Here is a 23,553-nt window from a genome sequence, read left to right on the forward strand (position 1 = left end):
GGGTTGCTAAGTCACGAGTGCATCGTTTTAAAGTTCCAGCTGGTTTGTAAAGCTCTGATTGGTTTACGGTGAGGGTAGGGGTGGGGTTCACACTCTTACCTTCAATTACAACTTCATAATGAATAATAAATATGTCTACAATCCCTCACTCGCTAGCTGTGAAGTGTTCTGTGTCAGATAAATTCAATTTAATTTAATCTGTATAGTGCTAGGTTAATGTAAGAGTGTTAATGTAAGTGTGTGTGTGTGTGTGTGTGTGTGTGTGTGTGTGTTCTTTGTAGGACATCTGTAAGTCGTTATGGTGCCATCGGGTAGGGCATCGATGTGAGACCAAGTTCATGCCTGCTGCTGAGGGGACGGCATGCGGACCGGATATGGTGAGTGACCGGGTGACCTCTGATCTCATGCACAATTAAGCAAAAGTTTTGGTACCCATCAGCCAAAGGCTACAGGAACCTACAGGAGGTAACAGCCTACTTGGGGGCGGGGCTAGTGGCACTGTTTGCTGCTGATCGGTTATGGTGTAACACATTACAAAATTGGACAACATTTAATGTAACTGTAAAGGGATAAATAGCACGACATGTTCAAATACGTAATCCACACGTCAACCTTTACCCTTCAGCCAAGCTTGTCCATTTAGGAGCCAATTAAAACATGAGGAACAGTGCGGATGTACACACCGTGTTTCTTCTGCATAAGCTAATAGCAAGCGACTTGCTGTGTGTGAGTGTGCGTGCACGTGTGTGTGTGTGTGTGTGTGTGTGTGGGCTTGGCACAACACAGTTCTCCAGGTGAAGCGCTGGACTCCGTCCCAATCCAACACACCCAAAGATCCTTCTACAGATACACAAAAGATCCTTCTACAGATACACAAAAGATCCCTCTACAGTCTCCCTCTCTCTTTTTCCCTCCCTCTTTCTCTCTCTTTCTCTCTCCCTCTCTCTCTCCCTCTCTCTCTCTCTCTCTTTCTCCCTTTCTCTCTCCCTCTCTCTCTCTCTCTCTCTCTTTCTCCCTTTCTCTCTCTTTCTCTCTCCCTCTCTTTCTCCCTCTCTCTCTCTCTCTCCCTTTCTCTCCCCCCGTAATGTGTTTTTCAGAGCACAGAAACCTTGTGTTAATATTTCTGAATTTTTTTTTTATTGTCGTGTACATTTTATCCAATAACATACTGTATTCATGTATTATGTAACTAAATAATGGTACAATACGCTATAATGCTAACTTCTTGTCTGCCGGACATGCTTCAATCTCCAAAAGTCTCCAGTGTCAGCGATTTGTAACGGTCAGGGCGTTTTGCAAAGTCTTCGGGACAGAGCGGTTATGCTTTTTGGTTTCTCTGGAACATGACAAGCTGTGTTGCATTGATTTATTTATTTTTTTTTTTTTAGAGAGAGAGAGAGAGAGAGAGAGAGACACACACAGACAGAGAGAGAGAGAGAGAGACAGACACATTCCACAACATTAAATCTTTAAACCATAAAAATGCTCAACACTGACGCTCATGTGTTATTCATTACTTCACGATGTCAGTTCTGTATCTCGCTGTGACAAAGTTCAATTTTTTACATCAATACACAGAATACAAAGAAAGTTTATGTAACGTGATAAAACCGTGTTCAGTCATTCCGCGTTCTCATTCCTGCATGAAGTCGATGCTTTCTCTGGATGTGCTGCATCAAGTGCTGTTTTATTACTAACATATACTCAGTTGAGCGATCTGCGGTGATCACATGACTAATAATTATCATCACAAATCAGCTTCGACGTGTCCGTGATATGTTAAACAGTCGGACATGTGTGCGTAACCCGGCTGTGAACACGAGGAACTTTCCCAGCGTGAACACTGACGGAACTCATCAGCTCAGAATGTTCAAAATGTCCTCCGACTTTGTGTTCTGTTTCATCACCCATAATGCAGTGGTGTCGTAAGGGGCAGTGTGTGAAGTTCGGGGATCACGGGCCGAAGGCGGTTCACGGTCAGTGGTCAGATTGGTCCGATTGGTCGGATTGTTCCAGAAGCTGTGGGGGCGGAGTTATGTATCGGGAACGCTCTTGCAACAGCCCCAGGTAAGAATATATTTATTTATTTATTTATTTCTTTAACGAATTTGACTTAATTTAACGAATATAGAGCCAAGCAAAGCAAAATGTATGAAATGTAAATAATGATCGAAAAGCCGCACGTCATTATTTCCCTTCATATTTCTGTCCAAACGTCAGTGCGAGGTTTTCACGCCGACCGTATGCCGAGACACGTAAACAGAACCGTCGTTCACATGGAAATAAAAACGCCGAGGGAACATTATTCTTTCTTTTATTCATTAAAACCTACACACGAGCTTTATGAGGAATAATATTTCATACACCGAGGTATTTAAAGTGTTCATCTGCTCGCCGATCTTTCAGGGAGAGTCGTAAAGGAGTCCTCCGGGTTTCAACGACAGACGGAGGAGTTTTAATGTTTCACGTCGTGTTGACGTTTATATAAAGGGATATAACTGCGTATATCAGCGCCGTGTTTATTAAAACACATAAAAACACGGGGATCACCGTCGCTCTTCGGATTCGATCTGAAACACGCGATATAAAACAACCGTCCAGCGGCTGTAAATCCCAGAGACTTCTCACTGCGATTAAATAAAAGATTTATCGTTTCATTTAATATTAAAATTTCACAAAACATCTGGAAAATAAAGACGGAAGTAAACTGAAGCACGAAATGTGTGGGTTTTTTTTTTTATCTCATTATTTTTTTTTACGTACTCAGGAATTGTAACGCAAACTGTGATTGCTTGAATATTTAAATAAGTTCCTTACTTTTTTTTTTTTTTTTTACATTTAATTTTTTTTGTTTTATATTTCAGACACAAGTATTGTAGTTAAAAACTAGGGTGGATTCGATTAATGAAATAATACTTTTTTTAGTTCTCAGATATTGAGAGTACAGTATATTGAGTAGGATCATATACACACTGAGTAATGTATTATTATTATTATTATTATTATAAAAATTGTAATAAAAATAGCAGTAAATATATAAAGTAAATTTTCGAATTGTCTAATTTTGAACCCTTCTTCTTCTTGTACATTGTAACCACACAAAAAAAAAATGAATAAAGAAAAGAATTGGTTGATTTTGTTAAGTCATGAATTCGTTTTATTTGAATTTTTAGTTTTTTTTTAAATTCATAATGAATCATTTTTAATTTTAGACTAATGAGAAATCAATCCAAACTCTTCTATTAAATAATTGATGGGCAAATATTAAGTATGCTGTTTTCTCAAATTGTGAAAAAATAATAATTAATAATTCATCTTTACCTTACTTGATTTTTTCTTATTTTAGACACAGGAAGTGCAAGAGAAATAGCAGCTCATTAATGAATGATCAGATACCGAGTAATTCATTCCATCTGTTTTTACATTTTAGGGACACAAGCACTGCAATAAATACAGCAGCTGATTGGTTAAAGGAGTCACTACCTGAGTAATTAAGTTATTATTTTAAAAATTATTCCACAGACAAGAATTTCAATAATAAAAAAAAAAAAACCAGCGACCGATTTATTAAATAATAAACACTGAGTAATTGAGTCTCTAATATCTGCACATTTTATACACACGAGACCTGAGATACACACAGTAATAGATTTACTGCTGAAGGATTCATTCACTGTGAAATGTTAAGTTTCATCGATCAAATAATAAAAATTGAGGAATTTAATCTCTTATTATTTTCAGTGTTTAAAAACTTTTGAATAAATATCGAGTACGCTCAAATATTAAATCTCTCTTATTTTCGTATATCAGTGTGTGTATACACAGAAGAAAAGGAACGCAGACATCAATGGGTTCATTAATTAGTAGTCTAATATTCAGTATGATCAAATATTGAGTGATGAATCTGATAATAATAATAATAATAATAATAATAATAATATTTTAGACACAGACCTTGTAATGGAAACAGCCACTGATTATTGATTATTTCTTCAGTTGATTATTGAGTCATTAATTCAGCACTCTTCAGAATGTACCGCGTGCTCCGTATTTGAAATTTAACGAATGACGGATTCAAATCTAAAATGTATTTCTTTTGTTTTTGTTTGTAAATGTGTGTTGTTGCGTTTTGTTCCTGAAGGCCGCAGCACAGCGGGAAGTTCTGCCAGGGTTCGAGTCGACTGTACCAGCTGTGTAGCACCGCGCCGTGTCAGCGAGACGCCGTGGATTTCAGAACGCAGCAGTGCGCCGAGTACAACAGCAAACCCTTCCGAGGCTGGTTCTATAAATGGAAACCTTACACCAAAGTGGACGGTACGCGCAGAGTTCACCGCACCGCCGCGCCCGTTTCACGCAGGGTTCACCGCACCGCCGCGCCCGTTTCACGCAGGGTTCACCTCACCGCCGCCCCCCTTTCACGCAGGGTTCACCGCACCGCCGCGCCCGTTTCACGCAGGGTTCACCGCACCGCCGCGCCCGTTTCACGCAGGGTTCACCTCACCGCCGCGCCCGTTTCACGCAGGGTTCACCGCACCGCCGCGCCCGTTTCACGCAGGGTTCACCGCACCGCCGCGCCCGTTTCACGCAGGGTTCACCGCACCGCCGCCCCCCTTTCACGCAGGGTTCACCGCGCCGCCGCGCCCGTTTCACGCAGGGTTCACCTCACCGCCGCACCCGTTTCACGCAGGGTTCACCGCACCGCCGCCCCCCTTTCACGCAGGGTTCACCTCACCGCCGCGCCCGTTTCACGCAGGGTTCACCGCACCGCAACGCCTGTCTCATGCACCGCCACGCCCGTTTCACCGCACTGCCACGCCCGTTTCAGGCAGAGCAGCTTTTCAAACACGCTGCTTATATCCAATCTACCATTCTCTAGTTTACAAGAAGCTCCGGCGTGCGAGGTGAAGTTTATAAACTAAGGCACAGGTTTTTGTCTGTATGTGTTGCGTTGCCATGGCGACCCTGTTTGTTCGGTGAAAAGTACATTTGTAGATTGTGCCAATAGTTGAGCCGTAGCGCTGCTTCACTGCACCCGAGGCGTAATGAGCGTGATTTAGAGTTTAGACGTGTAGCCGCTCGCGCTGACGGATTATTAAAGCAGCTTCAGGGAAGCGTTCTACCTCAAACACACACACACGCGCACACACACACACACACACACACACACACACAGAGGAAACAGAGAGATGCATGTACGTTCCAGAGTTCACAGAATTCTCCATTCTGATTGGTCAGAAGGTGCTGATTAATTGTCTATACCAGCAGAAGTTTAGATTATTACCTTATCGTTTCCATAGCGACAGCTCACTGATAGGTCTTCTGTGAAGGGCGATGTGTTTACGTACGGTACAGTAATGTTCATGGAAGGAGTCTCCAGCGTCAGAGCTGAAGCTGTAACTTTAGGTTTTGCGACGTCTTCAGCACAGAGGAGTTCACGCGTTTCTGGTTTCTGCGTTTTAAAATTTTAAATTTTTTTAAATTAAATTAACTTCAAGAGTGAGAAATAAAGAGAGGCTGGTGAGGAAAGCACTATTTATTTTATTTTAACTATTTGCTGCAACGTAAGTGAAGACACAAACATTAAATGTAGCTATAAATGGATAAAAAGTACGAGTTGCTGTAGTATAAGAGGAGTAAAGCTGTAATGTTACATGCTGTTACAGGGAAATAATCCACTTCCGGAACTTTCCTTCATCACACCACGCTGGCGTTGATTGTTTTCCCAGAACAGCACCACACACACAGTCTTTCCTTAAACGTAAAGCCTGATGAAAGTGCAGACGCCGTGTGATGGGTAGTCCCGTCTTCACTTCCTGTCGTTGACTCGTTTCTCTTTTCGAGAACGTTGAACGATGGATTACGAAGCTTCCTTTCAGCTGACAGTTTGAAGTGCCTCATTCACCGCCTGCATGACCCGCCGTTTCTGTTCTTTTTTCCCCCTGAAGACGCTCGCGTCGTGTTGTTCGGTTTCCGTCGTGTTCGGCTGCGGTGCTGAAAACCGTTCCGGGGCGGATCGCTCGGAGGTTATTCCAGGTCATGTCTAAACTGGTTAAACTCCCTTGAAGCAGAATTTGAACGTTACGTCAGCGTGGATGTTTCCTTCTTGTCAACCGAGTCATTCATTTTGATATGAAAGCTGTCATGTGACTCATTTCCCCCCCTCCTCTTCTTCTGCAGATGAAGATATCTGTAAGCTCTACTGCATCGCAGAGGACTTTGAGTTCTTCTTCGCCATGTCGAGCAAGGTGAAGGACGGCACGTCGTGCTCCGATCTCACGCCGGACGTGTGTATCGACGGGATCTGTGAGGTACGGGTCAGAGAGTTCCCGCCGGTTCATTCTAACGTTTCCACAACGTCCAGGTGAACACGCTGACCAGATCAGCAGCCGATACTCGACTGTACGTCTAGACAAGATGTTAGAAGAACTTCGACTGATTCCTAATCCAGTTCTCCTCATCCTCTGTTCCTCATTTCAACCTTATTCTCTTCCTCCATCTTTTTCCTCTGCTCTTCTTCATCGGTTCCTTTCCTTCCTGTTCTTTCTCCATTCTTCTTCCTCTTCTGTTTTTCCTCCTCAGTTCCTTTTTATCTGTTGTTATTCCTCTGTTCACTTTCTTCTCCTGTTCTTCCTTTTTCCTCTTCTCCTTTCCTTCTGCTTCTCTTCCTCTGTTCCTTTTTTGTCTGTTGTTTTTCTGTCACTCCGTTCTTCCCGTTTTGGTCACGGTTCCTTTTCCTTCGCTCTTCCCGTTTCTCTTCCTCTGCTTCTCACCTTCATGTTCTTCTTCATCTGTTCTCTTCTCCCTCTTTTCCTTTTCCTCTGCTGTTCTTCCTCCGTTCCATGACCGGTGCTATTCTTCCGATGCTTTACTTTCTCTTTCTGCATCATCCTCTGGTCCGTTTCTTTCTCTTGAGATGAGCAGAAGGCCGGTTTTAACCGCTTGCTTTATTTATTTATATATATTTGCCTGTATTTCGATTCCTGTCTAGTCGGTGGGATGCGATCAGGTTTTGGACTCCGGCGCTGCGCTGGACGTCTGCGGCGTGTGTAAAGGAGACAATTCCACCTGCAAACTCTACAGCGGCCGGTACAACTTACAGCACCGAGCCAACGGTAACGTCAACACCTCGCACCACTCAGCAGGAGTAAAGCTCCGATTGGTTGGAATTGGGGTGAGGGGCGGGGCTTGTAGCTTTCATTACAAACCCAGCCGGATCAAACACTAGAATAACAGTGATGTTTTCCTTCTCTCTCTCTCTCTCTCTCTCTCTCTCCAGAATACTACCCGGTGGTGACGGTTCCTGCTGGAGCGCGGAGTATCCGTGTCCAGGAGGTGGAGATCTCCAGCAGTTACCTGGCGGTTCGAGGCCAGAAAGGTGGCTCTTATTTCCTGACTTCTGATTGGACGGTGGACTGGCCGGGAAAATTCAACTTCGCCGGGACCACGTTCTTGTATCGGCGCTCGAGTGATCAGCCCGAGAGCCTGTACGCCCCGGGACCGACCAATCAAACGCTCATCTTTGAAGTGAGACGATCTTCTTTTTCATACCAACATCTGTACGATTGCGAAACTTTGGCCTTGTTTTCAGGTCCGAACTCGCTTTTGCTGATTTTCTTTCATTTATTTCGATAAATGCCAAACCAAGTGATTTCCCTTTAGCCACGCCCACAGAACTCCATAAAAGGCAAAACAGCTCACGGAGAGCTGAAAAACGACAACATAACAGCAGCTCTGACAGCAGTGCGGCTGCAAATCACCCGTTCGTATCAATGCGCCGGCTCTAAAGCGTCATCGTTTCTATAGCAACGGTAATACGTAACGAGCATGTTATCTTTATAGGAGAGCGCGAAGTTACCGAAACCTGGGCGCAATCTGATTCATTAAAGAGCATTACAGAGCGTGTGAGGAGGAATAAAGTGAATCTTGCACGCAAGCGGTGGCGAACTAAAACGTCTGTAAGGACAGGAGGATAAACACGGACGTGGTGCTGAGGTTCTGAAACGGTTCAGTCCAGACAAAACATTCATTTTGGTTTTGAGCTTCTTGTGGTCGAGTGGAGCGGGGTCACTCGAGTCCAACGTGCTAGACTGGCACCTCGTCCAGCAGCGCAGACGCACGGCCTCGTTCTTCTCACGACTGTGCACGTGAGACGTTTGAGAGTTTCTTCTTCACACACACACACACACACACACACACACACACACACACACACACACCCTCCCCCCCCCCCCCATCCTCCTCCCACAGTGTAAAAGCATTGGGGAAACCTAAATCTATTTCTCTTGACGCCATATAACTGCTATAACGTCTGATTAAGATTCAGGTCATTTTTTTTGAAAGCTTCGATCATTTGTAACATCTCACCTGTGTGAGAATCACATCTGGAGCCCGTACAGACCCCAACCCGACCCCACACACACACGCGCCTCACGCACACGCCCACTCTGTACCGCCTGTGTATGTAAAACCTCGTCTCTGAATTCGATCCTGCTTCACCTTTAGCGTGGAGCTCAGCCGCTAATCTGACGGTGCCTGCTCGGCCAGACTGAAGTGCGATCTTGTGTTTTGTGAGCGAGCTCGGAGATAATCCGACGGCCGCGTCCTGTTGAACGCGAGTTCGAAACGGAGGACGTGTGTAGACTCAATCTCTACTTCTCGTTCGTCTCAGCGGGGGGGAATCGTTCAGCTTGGCGTGTGCTACGGTAGCTATCTAATCATTTCTAATACAACTGGGAAATTAAACGTTATCCTTGAAAAGTGCATTATGGGTGTTTTGCATTGTCTAAGCTATCTATCCACCTACTGCAGTGCATTGTGGGGATGTCAGGAGTGCACTGGATATTCTTCAGAATGAATACGCACGCGATTATGAAGTATTATAATCGGACAGGAAGAGATTTACGGACACACGTCGGTCCTGAATTACGTCTGTGGTCATCTGGATCGGTCCACACGGAACGGGCGTGTCTTTACGATGTGCGCATGCTCGTCACACTAAACGTATATGTGTACAGAGCACTTTTTTAACCTTAGCGGTTCTACAAAGCGCATTACACTGGCTCCTACGATTAGTAGACAACCCGCTCTACCACCTGATCCACAGCCGTACTTGATCATAAGTGTTTGTCGTGGTGTTTCGTAGGTCACATGACCATAACATGTATGCAGACTCAGTTACGTGTGCTGGGAAATGAATAACTTCCATTGAAAAATGCTGAAGATGTCGGAAAGCTTACAAAAGAAGTTACAGGTTTACTTCTGACTGGTACAAAGCGCTGACACTGGAGACTCCTTCCATACAGGATTTATATATATATAACATTTACAATGACAACCATCAGACATCCGCTGAACGAGTCCCTGTGAAAGAGCCGTTACTACAGAAAGATATCGCATCAGAACAAGGGCAGTAATATAAACCTGCGATTCCCAGCTGCACTCTCGAGTGTCCCTCGATTCGCTCGGTATAATTTATTATTTGCGACCGCGCGGTCATTGTGTTCTCTTCAGGATAAAGGTTGCCAGATTGTACAAGGGAAAAAAAATCCCCCAAACATTAAGAATAGAACAAAGCCCCTGTTCTTTCCGGACTTTTCCACTCCATTTGAGCCAAAACCTCGGGCAGTCTGCCGTGACCCTGGCTCAGGTCTAGTGGACTTCCTCCTCGGGTTCTGTCCCAAATCCGAGTCAGTGCAGCGTTTTGGAGGACCACCCACCTGATCCGCAGGACAGGGACAGACGATAAAGACGTCACTGTGGCCGACTCTCACTCGGGCGTCTTCCCACGTCTGAACCCAGCTGACCTACGTGTGTGGGAACACTGAGGGGTTTTCTAAAAGTGGCACACTGAAATTTGGAAATGAAGCAGCTGGTGTTAGAACAGGACGTTCACACGAAATCAATACATTTCCGTTCTGTTCACCTAGCCCTGATAACGCTGATCAAACCCGGACTTTGTGCTTCGCCACAATTAATTTCCCTTACACATAAAGGGGGTGGGGCTAACAGCGGGTTAAGCTTGTGTAAAAACTCCACCCTCTCCAATCACCGAGTGAGGAAACGCTAACCTAGCAATGAAAGTTAAGATAGCTCAGAAAGCTGATCTAATACGGGAAAATCTAATCTAGTGAGTCAATGCTAACCTGTCGAATGCTAACATAGTGAAAGATTAAAAAGCTAACCTAGTGAGAATGAAGAGTTAACCCAGTGAGTGGTAACTTTCTAAGAGAAAGGTTACCCAGGGAGCAGAAGCTAATCTAGCGAGACTATAAAACCATCCTAGTGGTGAAAAAGTAACCTGGAGAGAGTCCTAGCTAACCGAGCTAGTCAGTGAAAGCTAAGCTAGCAAGAGTTATTTTTTTTTACTCTTGTAGCTAGCCTGACTCAGCTAACCAATGAGAGCGTGACAAAAGAGAAAGAGCAAAACGTTAACATAGCAAGAATGAAAACGTGAAAGCTCACCTGTGTGTCTTAGCTAACTAGTGAGTAAGCTAAGCAATGAGTGCGTGAAAGCTAACCTAGCGAATAAAAAGCTAACCTAGCAAGCGTTGCTCTCTGAGCAGCGTTGAGAGGCGGAGTCTCAGACAGATGTCTGTCAATCAAGCAGGTCATTTGAATATTAGGCCACGCCCATTCCAACAGTCTGATCTTCAGTGCTTAATGTTTTTACTGAATCGGCCTCTCTGTGTGTGTGTGTGTGTGTGTGTGTGTGTGTGTGTGTGTATGTGTGTGTGTGTGTTTCAAAAGATCCTAGTTCAGGGTAAAAACCCGGGAGTGCTGTGGGAATACACACTTCCTCTGCAGGAGAAAAAACACAACTACACGTGGAGAGTGATCCGATCAGACTGCTCCGCCTCATGTGCAGGAGGTAAGAGTGTGTGTGTGTGTGTGTGTGTGTGTGTGTGTGTGTGTGAGAGAGAGAGAGAGAAAGAATGAAAGGTCGCTTGTGTGCATGTACATGAGGGTTGTGGGGGTTGTTGAAGGGGGTGAGTTTTTGTGTGTGCACGTGTGTGTGTGTGTGTGTGTGTGTGTGAATGGAAAGTGAACGTTGTGTGTGTGTGCGCGTGTGTGTGTGTGTGAGAGAGAGAGTTTTTTGCCCGGATGAATCAAAAGCACCTTTGTGAGCAGGACAAATGCTGCCCGTCCTCCTGTCCAACTTCACCACCACACACACGCTCATTAACTCAGGAGTGTGTGTTTGTGTGTGTGTTGCACATTTTCTTGAGGAGGCCAGTTAAGACTCAGTACAATGGCTGAATTATGGTCTTCGTTCCAGAAAAGTGAGAAGTGTCTAAAACTTCAGGTGGAAATGCCCCCAGCGTCCTTGAGTTCCAGAAAAGGTTCTCATAGAAACTCCGGGTCTTCCCGGGTTCCTGAGATGGTTCTTTAGGTGCAGCCTTGTGAGACTGGTGGAAATGTACACGCTCAAGTTCCGGAATCGGGTTGTTTAGTGGAAACATGCCTACAACGCCAACGTTTGTAAAACTGTTCTTCCGGCAGATCTACTAACAGGCCTAAAGTTCTAAAGTTCCAGAGTCTCTTAAAGGGACCATCTCGTAGAAACGTGCAGAAACGTCCCGAGTTCTTTGATAGGTTCTGGTGGAACTGCACAGAGTTCCGCAAAACGTCCCACAGCTGGAAGTGGGGAGAAATCCTAAAAACATTCCCAAAGTGTGAGGAAGGAATTCTCTGAAACTAATTGACACTAAAAGCGGTAATGAAGATAATAGTAATTAAGTGATAGGGGTGTGTGTGTGTGTGTGTGTGAGTGTGTGTGTGTGTGTGTGTGTGCGCGTGTGTGTTTCAGGGCGTGTGTCGGTGAAGGCTGTGTGTGTGCAGGATGAACAGGTTCAGGTGAACTCCTCACTGTGTGACTCTCACAGCAGACCTGCGCTGGCGTCTCAGCTCTGTAACATACAACCGTGTCCGGCCAGGTAACACACCACGCCTTCATTTACAAACTGTGTGTGTGTGTGTGTGTGTGTGTGTGTGTGTGTGTGTGTGTGTGTGTGTGTCCGTCCATCTGTCCATGTCTATCCGTCAATCTATTGACTAGTCCAGATGTTGCTACTAGAACCACTGTAAGAACCAGTACTGGTGCTGTTCTGTTCTCCTCTTTCCTTTCTCATCTTACTTCCTGCTCTCTCTCTCTCTTTCACCCCCCTCTCCACTCTCTCCTTCTGCTCTCCTTTACTCCTCTCTCTCTCTCTCTCTCTCTCTCTCCACCACTCTACTCTCTCCCTCACTCACTCTTTCTCTCTCTCCCACCACTCCACTCTCTCACTCTGCTCTCCTTTACTCCTCTCTCTCTCTCTCTCTCTCTCTCTCTCTTTCTCTTTCACCCCCCACTCCACTCTCTCCTTCTGCTCTCCTTTACTCCTCTCTCTCTCTTTCTCTCTCTCCCCCACTCCACTCTCTCCCTCACTCTTTCTCTCTCTCCCACCACTCCACTCTCTCCCTCTGCTCTCCTTTACTCCTCTCTCTCTCTCACTCTGCTCTCCTTTACTCCTCTCTCTCACTCTTTCACCCCCCACTCCACTCTCTCCTTCTGCTCTCCTTTACTCCTCTCTCTCTCACTCTGCTCTCCTTTACTCCTCTCTCTCACTCTGCTCTCCACCCCCACTCCGCTCTCCCCCTCTGCTCTCCTTTACTCCTCTCTCTCGCGCTCTCTCTCTCCACCCCCACTCCTCTCTCTCTCACTCTGCTCTCCTTTACTCCTCTCTCTCTCCCTCTGCTCTCCTTTACTCCTCTCTCTCACTCTGCTCTCCAACCCCACTCCGCTCTCCCCCTCTGCTCTCCTTTACTCCTCTCTCTCTCTCTCTCTCTCTCACTCTACTCTCCTTTACTCCTCTCTCTCTCTCACTCTACTCTCCTTTACTCCTCTCTCTCTCTCCCTCTGCTCTCCTTTACTCCTCTCTCTCACTCTGCTCTCCTTTACTCCTCTCTCTCACTCTGCTCTCCAACCCCACTCCGCTCTCCCCCTCTGCTCTCCTTTACTCCTCTCTCTCTCTCTCTCTCTCTCACTCTACTCTCCTTTACTCCTCTCTCTCTCTCACTCTACTCTCCTTTACTCCTCTCTCTCTCTCCCTCTGCTCTCCTTTACTCCTCTCTCTCACTCTGCTCTCCTTTACTCCTCTCTCTCACTCTGCTCTCCTTTACTCCTCTCTCTCACTCTGCTCTCCTTTACTCCTCTCTCTCACTCTGCTCTCCACCCCCACTCCGCTCTCCCCCTCTGCTCTCCTTTACTCCTCTCTCTCGCGCTCTCTCTCTCCACCCCTACTCCTCTCTCTCTCACTCTGCTCTCCTTTACTCCTCTCTCTCACTCTCTTCATCTTTCGCTCTCATGTGCTCTCCTTCCCTTCTCCTCTCACTGCTCTCCTTTACTCCTCTCTCTCTCTCTCTCTCTCTCTCCTGCACTCTCCTTTTCCTTGCATCCTTTCCTGTCTCTCCACCTCTCAAACTTTCCTTCATCCTCTCACCTTCTCTTCTTCCTTCGCCTTTCCGTCCATCCTCTCCCCTTCCCCCGTCATTCTTTCTCTCCTCACTTCTCGTCTTCGATTCTTCTCCTTCAGGTTTCTCTTCCTCCTCAGCTCCCACCGTCTCCTGCTCTGTCCCGTTCTTCAGATGCCCCTCTTGGGGAACCCTTAAAGGTTCTGAACCTTTGGAAGAACTCTTTTTCTGATCACAAATGACTCCTTCCCTCTCCATCTTTCCTCTTTTTTTTCCTTCCAAAGTAAACAGGATTAGTGTAAGTTTTGGACGAGCCCAGTTTTCTCTGCCAATCCCAAACCAAAGTCCCACACACCACCATTTACCACACACACACACACACACACACACACACACACACACACACACACACACACACACAGTAGTGTTGGCTTTCCTCCAGCCTACAAGAGGATAGAAATAGAAAGTGAAGAATACAGTTCCAGAAGGAATAGAAAATCTTTCCCATAATTCCAAAGAATGTATGACTTACAGTGCTGTTAATCCCTGAGAACTGAAACTTCTTTACAACGTTTGTGCTAAAAAGTCATCTAACCCTGGGGTACGGTCTTCTGGAGATGAAGACAGAGATGAACCTGTACCAGAACGATGAGGTGAAACTCTTTACCTCTGTAAAAGTGCAACGACTCATTATTTATCGAAGCAAATAATCCGGATCGTTCGGATCCAGATGAAACTTTTTGAACATCTGGGCCCTAACGTACACATTATCCACTTTATCACTGTAACGCTTAAACAAACCAAACACAAAATATAAATACATCTACACACACACACACACACACACACACACACACACTACATTCACATGAAATCCTCCCTGAATCCACGCTTCTCTGCTGGGATCAGGATAAATAATCCGGCTCCCAATCCTACTAAAACCTTTTCAACACCACATTCTGAAGATTTGAGATCCAATCAGCTCAAAAGCAAGATTGGATTACATGATCCAATTTCATGATCCATTTTCAAGATTAGATCCAATCCGGTACCCAAAATCCGATCAGATCACTTCTGCACACCTGGGCGTAGGCTACCAGTTAAAGCCTTTCGGTACAGGAAGGTAAATAAAAACAACAACAAAAAAAAACACATTTTGCCCCCATAAATAATCCCCCAAACAGCTGTCCGATATCAAATATAAACAAGATCATTAATTGTAACTGTCGTGCGTAACTGTATATTAACTACAAGGACACGGTCGTCAGAGACGAACCAGTTAAACGTAGTTTCTAACAATCGCATCCCATATTGCTCTCCGCACACGCAGAACTCGGAACGTTCTGATTACGTTAACTGTCGGACAATTAGACTTTTAACGATTTAAAAACACGTGTTCAAGATATCCACAATGTAGATTTGTGAAGAACGTAGATTTGTTTGATTGTATTCATTTGTTGCGGGTCAGATGATGGGTCTGACTGCTTAAGAGAAATAAAAAAAAATGTCTTAAACTTAAAAGTGACCCCATGCTGGCTAACCTGCCCGTCGTTGTTTCCATAGCTAGTAGCCGACACTGTGACACGTAGTCCGATTTCCAGCACTTAGTCATCTAGATTTGCTCATCTAGAAATAAAAGTTTGTATCTGGATCAGGGAGATCCCATCCCATCCCATCCCATCCCATCCCATCCGATGTTGCTTCGGAAAACCGACACAACAGTAAGATGGATTACTTGAGCCTGGATCGCACAACATGGGATTTTTAAATCCGGGTCATTTTGGTCATTTTTGAATAACCGGACCCTGGGGTTATTTTTACATGCCGTTTTACAGAAGGTAAAAGACGCTGTAATCTTCACCGGCGTGAGAACACGCGCAGTCCAGAAAAAGCCTGGAAAAATGACTGACATGACCAGGTCATAGAGAAGCTCTGGTAATGATGACGTTCCCCAATCCCCCCGTATAAAACTAATCCCGTCCGAACAGGGCGTAATACGGGCCGACAACAGCTTCATTGCTAAAGTCTCAATTGTTTGCTAACATGATCATATTTCTGACTGTACTCGATAAATACAACGAAGACATAGCAGCAGATAGATTACAGTGATGGGAATTAGTAGGGCTGTAGGACGAGTCCGATCTCGGAATGTTTTCTGTGTTGATGTGGAAATTTATAGGTCTTTGAGTGTGTGAGATATATATATATATATATATATATATATATATATATATATATATATATATATATATATATATATATATATATATAAAATCTAACAGAAATAAAATAGGCCCTAATACAGAGCCTTGAGGTATGTCACATGCATTAGAAGCTGAAAATATTTTATCGTTCATTAAAAGTTCAAAGTCAATTTAATCTATTTAATTTACGCTAAAGGCCGCCTTCTGACAACGTCTGTTGTTAGAAACTGTATAGAAATACTCAACTGAATTCCTTCACAGTCCAGAAGAAAGCTAAAGTTTCGGGTTCCTTGTTATTAAAGTGGAAAAAACGGTTTTGGAGTTCAGAGCCGACGACGAAAACCGTCCCTGTCCACATCACTTACAAGCTGAACTACAGCTACGCGAGCCATTTTATCTTGCGTATATTATCTACGCCGTGACATTACGGATCCTCTCGAACGTACATCTTACGGTATAAAGATGAACCCGGACGGCCTGCGGAGGATCGGTAGCCGTTCAAATGCTCTTAAACTTACAACTGTTTCCAAACCGCAAACCGTTCGCCAGCACGCACTAAAAATTCACCCTTCATCCCACCGGGTGACCAGCAGCAGCTTGGATTTCATCTGACCGGTGGAAATTGCTCTGCGAGCATGTCTGAGCACGTTATTTCGGGTAGCCGTAGCCGAGCCAGCAAAGAGGAATGGGTACGGAAGAATGCGAAGGCAGTCCGCGATCCGTCAATGTCAACTCAGACATGCTTTCAGTTTAATTGCATGCCTCGAAATATGCGAGTTATTGGAAGGTTCCAGAAATATTACAGTACGATTACAGCAGGAGTCCAAAGCGGTTTGCTGGGAGGCAGACACATTGTTGTTTATGTGGCGAGAAGAGATTAGGTCAGGGGGAGGGAAAACAAAAACCCACAAAAAACCCAGATACGTGGTGCAACGGCTTCTGTTTCTTTCCCCCGATGCAAATTGCAGTTTAGCCGTTCCTCCTTTGAAAGGAAATGAAAGCCCTTGTTAAAGACGTGTGTGAACCGGTCTGGTCCGGTAGAGCTCAACCCGAGTCCTCGCCCCGTTTTTCTGGTGGACCAAGCGGTTTGCTCTAATCTCCCCATGTTCAGAGAGCTCAGATCTATTTTAAAGCTTTCCTTCATCGATAGCCAAGAGACTCACAGATACCGTTAACTTAGATTAGAAACGCCGTGACGGACGAACATCTGCCGTGATGGACGAACACGTCTGGGTTTTTTCGTCTAGACCAGTATTGGGTGGATCTGGATGTTTAAAAAATCTTTACCAGGGAAGAGAAGAGGCCATATTCTGGATCGGAAAGGTTCTAGCGCAGATGTACTATGGGGCCAGATCATGTGATGCGTTCCTGTGAAACACGAACAATAAAACCAATTTGATATTGAACAGGAAACTGATGTCGAGAGGGAATAAGGGTGAGTTGTCTTGAACATCACTGCAGCAAGATTTTTAGCACAGGTGGAGAAGTTTGGAACGAGAGGCCCCGTGAAGGACTGCGTATAAACAACACAGTAAAGAAGGGCTTTTTTTGTTGCCATTTGGGTCATTTTCAGGTTTCGGTTGAAGAGTCTCCACAGTGATTTGTAGGCAATTTGATATTTGACTAAAATTACTGTAAACCCAGTGAAACCATGAAGAAAAAAAAAAAAAAAAAAAAAGAAGAAAATTTAAGTGGGCCTAAAGTTGAACCTTGAGGTATGCCGAGTATAATAAAAGCCGTAGCTGAAGGGAAGTGAAAATGTTTTATTCCTTTAGATGTCAAGCGAACGTAAATCTTTGTCCGGGATATTCGCTTCAACATTAAGACGATTAAAAAAAATAATAAATAAATAAAAAGGTATTGTGGTTCGTGTCAAAAAGGTTAAAATAGCACAGTCAGGGGGAAAGAACTCATTCACTTTAAGAATGTACGTATTTTGCATCGGTTTCCTGAACAGGAGCATGATCTGAGGTACATCTGGTCAGATTTATACGGTGAACAGCACGACAGAAAATCAGATAACAACGTTACGTACAGCTATCCATGACCGGGAGTCTGAGAGAGCCATAATGACCATGCTTCCTGTGTGGAAGTGGTGGTGTAATGCTGCATTCGACTACAGGTCATAACTTATCATTCCCAAACTCCATCCAGGAAGAAACAAAGAGAAAATATATATATAAAGAAATTTGCTCATTAAGGAACGCTTCTCCGTGGCACGAGAACGTTCGAGTCGTCTCGTCTTAATGCTAAACCTACAGAAGTGCAAGCTCATGAATTCGTTAGCATCTCCTAAGAATGTCTCAGTTTAGGACCTGACGAGCAAACGGTTAAACTTCTGAAAATAACAGCAAAAAAAAAATTATGATAAAACATAGCTGTCTCGTATTGCTTATATGATATTCACATTCGTAAAGGTCTCGTATGCATCTAGAGTACGTATTTTATTTCTGTGTCTCTGATTGGTCTGACCTGTCTGGCTTTCTGTGTGTGTGTGTGTGTGTGTGTTAGCTGGTCGCTAGGTAAATGGAGTGCATGCAGTGTGTCGTGTGGAGGAGGCCAGCAAAGTCGCACCGTCCGCTGTCTCAGGAAGGTGATGTACCAAAGGGAGGAGTTAACTCCGCCCTCGATGTGCCCTTCACCTGCCCTGGCTCTCACACAGCCCTGCAACACACACTCCTGCCCTCCGGAGTGGGGTACAGGCACCTGGTCACAGGTCAGTACGTACACACACACACACACACACACACACACACAGAAACTTATATATTAAAGGCCAGGGATTGGGAAAATGAGATCTTCTACTGCCCTCTGGTGGTTAAATGACAGAATCACAATATGACACTCAGAAGTATGTCAATACTATAAATAATTATAACATTTATCATTATTATTATTATTATTATTATTATTATTATTATTTAATTGCCATGAAGCTTATGATCAACATTTATTTATTTTTATCAGACATTTATTACAATACATTTATTATGCATTACAAGCATTATATAGGGATTACGCAGCATTTGGCCATTCGATTTTCCTCTCTCTCTGTGTGCGCGCGTGTGTGTAGTGCTCGAAGACATGTGGACGTGGTGTGAAGACACGGAGTGTGTTCTGCCACACTGTTAACCACGTCTCTGGTGCTTCGGTTCTCCGAGACGGCTTGTGCGAGCTCCAGCTGAAGCCCAAAGCTCAGGAGAGCTGCGTGATGAGCCGCTGCCCTAAAAACGAGCGGCTGCAGTGGATCACCACCGCCTGGGGAGAGGTACGCACACAGAATGATATTCCATACCTTTTTTTTTTTTATTATTTACTTCATGGCAGCCCTATTTTCCTTTCTCTTATCGAGAAATCCCAAAGCGTAAACTCCTTTCCTGAAGATGACAGAAAAAATGAAAGTTACAGCTTTACCTCTGACTGGTACTGGAGACTCCTTCCATGAACGATCGTTAAACGTCTACGGTAGTGTCCGAGCTGCATTATTGGAATATTTCGTGCAATTTATTCTTAGCAGGTGCTCTGTAACTGTTTACTTGCCATTTTGTCATTTTCACTGGGTTTATTACCTTTTATGGAGTTTGTGGGCGTGGCTGAAAGTAAAATCGGCTGCACCGCGAAGGCACTTAGTAATTTATGGGAGTTTACATACAATGAAAATCAACTTTACTGAAAATTTGGTGAATATGATGGGAGTCACACAATTATTAAGACAAAGTGTTAGTAAATGATTGATACACAAGGCTTAACGTTGCCAGTTATAGAAAACGTAAACCCGAAGAAAGTTGCAGGAATATTTATTGTATTAACACGCTGTGGAACGTACTAGAACAAAAACCAGCCGTAAAGAAAAACTGCTCCTTTACAAGCAGTTTGTATTCCTGCGCAGTGCAACGGCATTATAAACACTGACAAACGTTCAAATTAGTGATGAAAACGTGACCGCCTCTTTCTATGCCGTCTTCCCGCCTCAGTGCTCCGTTTCCTGCGGAGGAGGTGCGAGGACTCGAGAGCTGCGCTGTGCAGAGAGAGGCTCTAATGGAGGTTTTACAGAATTCCCCATCAGGAGGTGTAGAAATCTCCAGAAACCCCACACCGACCTCCAGCAGGCCTGTAATAAAGCACAATGTCCTGACCTACAGCGCCACATCAATCCCCCGGGCCTGGGGAGAGCGAGCGGTGCCATGGCGCTCAGCTGGTACTCATCACCATGGCAACAGGTAGAAAACTCCAGCCTGTTTATATTTATGTCACTGTACGTTCCTATCCGACTGATTTATAAGCGTGGTTTTTTTTTTTTTCGTTTCAAGCATTTCCATTACATTTCCATTTATTCATTTAGCGGACGCTTTTATCCAACGCGCCTTACAAATGAGAAGAAGACAGGCAAAGCGATATATCAAGCAGAGAACAATACAAGTAGTGCTACGCTACAAGATCCGTTAATTGAGTTCCAGAAGAAGCAAAGTGCGCAGAGTAAAAGGTGTAAGTGCCAGAGGAATATATATATTATTTTATGGGTTGGTTAGGTGTTGACGGAAGAGGTGGGTCTTTAGCTGTTTTTTTTAGATAGAGACAGATTCTGCGGTCCGGATTGAGGTTGGAAGCTCATTCCAGCACTGAGGAACAGTTAGCGTGAATGTTCTTGAAAGGGACCTCGAGCCACGTTGAGTAGGTACTGCTAAGCGTCGGTCGTGGATTGCGTGAGGGAACGTAAGCCTTCGGGAGCGAGTTGAGGTAGGAGGGTGCTGTTACGGTAATTACGGTAATTTATTCTTTTAACACGGGATACGTTCAAACTGTGAGAACACCGTTGCTTGGCAACCAGGAAACATGGACGTTGAGCAAAAAGTAGCTAGTGGCTGAGGCAAACAATTTTAGCGAGGTAGCACGTAACTGTTAAGATGTTGAGTAGAAACAAGACAAGATGTTCGGAAGATCAGCATTAAACAGAACAGACTAATGAATCTGGCTGATGTCCGTGTGTGTGTGTGTGTGTGTGTGTGTGTGTGTGTGTATTAGTGTACAGTGTCATGTGGGGGTGGTGTGCAGACGCGCAGTGTTCAGTGTCTCCGACACGGCCGACCCTCATCAGGGTGTTTAACACACCACAGGCCCATCAGCTCCAGAGCCTGTAACACACACTTCTGCGCTCCACCAGGACTGGTGCCAGGATTTGCTCTTAAAGGTACACACACCTGGTTTTCCACAACCAATCACTGAGCACTATTGTTCCCGACAGCCAATCACTGATCACCATTATTCAAGTCAGCCAATCAATAATCATTTTTTCCAAGGGGAAAAAAAATAATAATACAAAAAAAAAAAATCACTAAATCATTATTGTTTCTGAATACCAATCACTGATCACCAATATTCCCGACAGCCAATCAGTAATCACCATCGTTCCCAAGAAACCAATCACTAATCAACACTGATCTTGAACACCAATCACGGATCACAGTTCTTCTCGACTGATTGCCAGGAGTTAATCTTCAAAGACACCTGAATGTATATTTTTATACCATTACAAAATACATGCATCTATGAATATGCATTATATGCAAATATGAAACGCCTTCTATTACTAACATAGCTAGCTAACTGCTCGCGAAAATGACGTATTCGTCACAGGCTGCCACGAGGTGGATTCTGGGATTTCAGCAATATAATTTTGGTTATTAATATCAGAATAAAATACAAATGTTACCACAACAACCACAGTTTTGTTCACGAGTAGCACTAACCAATTTAGTTATACAGGATCAAGGATCCACCAGGATAAACATTTCTGGGTGTCATATCGTCCTCGAATAATTTGCATATTAAAATGCTAGAGTAGTTACATCACAAAGTGCATAGCTCCGCCCCCAAGTACAGGGGGAAAAAAATGAGAAATTAGTGGGAGAGTTCAATGGTTGTGTTTGGTTGTTAAAGTTACAATGCTAATAAAATAAGCGTTGCGTGTTTTCCCGTCTTTCCCCAGGAGAGCAGTCGTGTGTCGATTACTTCACCTGGTGTCGCCTGGTTCTCCAACACGGCGTGTGTAACCACAGGTTCTACAGCGAGCAGTGCTGCAGGTCATGCTCAATCAAGAAGCTATAGAACACAAGGACTTTCCCATGAGCACCCTCTCTGACTCAAACCACACTACGGATACCCAAAGGGCCCAAGCTGGATTTGGCGGAGGAAAATAAAACGTTTAAAAAGAAATGGACAAAAGAAAGCTAGAGGCATGGAGGCCCGGTTCTTCCTGAAGTACTTGACGGGCAAAACACACGGGAGAAAAAAAGTCCACTGTGTGTTTGTGCTGAAACTGTGGAGGAGTTTTACAGGGACCGAGAATGGGTTTATAACTGGACTCTCAGTGAGGGACGTTGTTCCTGTAAATGAACATTCCTGTATTATTATTATTATTATTATTATTATTATTATAATAATGTTTTTTTAATTGTGATCATCAGAGTCGAAGAAAATGTTGCGTTCGGTTATATTGTATAATTGTATAAACTACTCACTTCCTGAGATGTTTATTTGTACCCAAGGCTGCACCGAGCTGATACTGACTACATTTCACATTTCTGTTGGATCTGGTCCGTGCTTTTTAAATTTTTTTTATTTTAAAGCACTATTTAATTGTGCTTCTATGAAAAATATTAAATTTTACTAAAAGATAGGAAAAATAGAGGGCGGAGCTTAGATTCAATCATAAACTAGCATTCCCTGCTGAAAAAAAAAAAAAAAAAAAAACGACAAACAGAAACTCAGAGTTTGTAATGGTGTTAATGGGAAGTGTATTGGTTTTACTGGAAACTGTAATGCCCCCTATGGGTCTCTACTGGTAATTTGTTGTATTTCTTCTATTGGTGGCAAGTTATGTCTAGTGGAAACCATTATGGACCAATAATAGTAATGGTTAGTTGATGGTTTGCGATCGTATCTGTAGTGGAAACCATTAGAATTTTTGTGATGGTTTCTATTGCTTTGTTGGGTTTTTTTTTTTCCAGCAGGGTTTCTTTTCATTCCTTCATGTACTCTCTGATGTACTGCCTCGCATATAATACTGGTTTAATCTACTGCACAACATTATAGTTTAGCTACATTAGCTAACCTACTTAAAATTCTCACATTAGTAACGATTTTAACATTGAATAACATTTGAATAACATTTGAATAACATTTCTTAAATGTTATTCAGGGGAACAGTTTCTTTCACTTTAAGGTCATCTACTTTGCTAAGGAAGGTCCAGACACAGCTGGGCAGAATTGAATAAATAAGCTAATAAAGCAGATGTACTAGCAGTTATTAGTACTAGTAAGCTAGCTAGCTTCCTGTAAGCTATTTAACTCCATAACGAAAACCAGTAGATATTTATATTAGAGATTTTCTAGCAATCAAGTTAACGTTAGAAGTGTTATATTGTGTGATTATACTAGCATGCTAGCTAACATGAGGTAAACTATTTTACTGAAACAAGTTCAGAAGAAAGCCAGGAAACGTTAAGTAAGGTATTGTGGTGATGTGACCACACACACACACACACACACACACACACACACACACACACTTTCTACATTATTCAAGTGGAAAAAGGTCAGTATCTGCTCTGTATCAGGCTACAGCCGAATCTCGACGCTCTGACTAGCGAGCGTAAAGCCATCGTGAGTCTAACCCTGCGTTCCCACGAGCTACGTGACAAGTCCATTGTGCCATAGCTACTGCTATTGTTGTCACTCGTGGGCGTGGCCTGTCCAGCTTTTTATTTAGTCCCTATGTGAAACAGTAGTAGCTCAATATGGCTTCTAAAGCTAACTTGTTCACATTGAACAGCACACTAAATCAGCGTGAAAATCGTTACTCCTCAGAACAGATTAGCAAAGCAAGGCTAACCCTACTAGC

General features: G+C 43.9%; 1 protein-coding gene across 1 annotated transcript in view; it reads left to right on the forward strand.

Moving 5' to 3' along the window:
* Nucleotides 1-23,553, forward strand: part of adamts18 (ADAM metallopeptidase with thrombospondin type 1 motif, 18) — a 48,269-nt gene that overhangs the window by 24,067 nt on the left and 649 nt on the right. Inside the window, exons 11-23 of the mRNA XM_053676660.1 lie at nucleotides 282-377; nucleotides 1,919-2,067; nucleotides 4,142-4,314; nucleotides 6,178-6,308; nucleotides 6,989-7,112; nucleotides 7,277-7,524; nucleotides 10,747-10,867; nucleotides 11,807-11,933; nucleotides 18,165-18,369; nucleotides 18,727-18,921; nucleotides 19,628-19,873; nucleotides 20,676-20,841; nucleotides 21,640-23,553. The exon at nucleotides 21,640-23,553 is cut by the window's right edge and continues 649 nt beyond it. Coding sequence (XP_053532635.1) covers nucleotides 282-377; nucleotides 1,919-2,067; nucleotides 4,142-4,314; nucleotides 6,178-6,308; nucleotides 6,989-7,112; nucleotides 7,277-7,524; nucleotides 10,747-10,867; nucleotides 11,807-11,933; nucleotides 18,165-18,369; nucleotides 18,727-18,921; nucleotides 19,628-19,873; nucleotides 20,676-20,841; nucleotides 21,640-21,758 — 2,100 coding nt within the window. The 3' untranslated portion in view covers nucleotides 21,759-23,553. The remainder of the gene's footprint in view (nucleotides 1-281; nucleotides 378-1,918; nucleotides 2,068-4,141; nucleotides 4,315-6,177; nucleotides 6,309-6,988; nucleotides 7,113-7,276; nucleotides 7,525-10,746; nucleotides 10,868-11,806; nucleotides 11,934-18,164; nucleotides 18,370-18,726; nucleotides 18,922-19,627; nucleotides 19,874-20,675; nucleotides 20,842-21,639) is intronic.

Source organism: Ictalurus punctatus, chromosome 27, assembly GCF_001660625.3.
Source record: "Ictalurus punctatus breed USDA103 chromosome 27, Coco_2.0, whole genome shotgun sequence".
In the NCBI taxonomy this organism is placed as follows: Eukaryota; Metazoa; Chordata; class Actinopteri; order Siluriformes; family Ictaluridae; genus Ictalurus; species Ictalurus punctatus.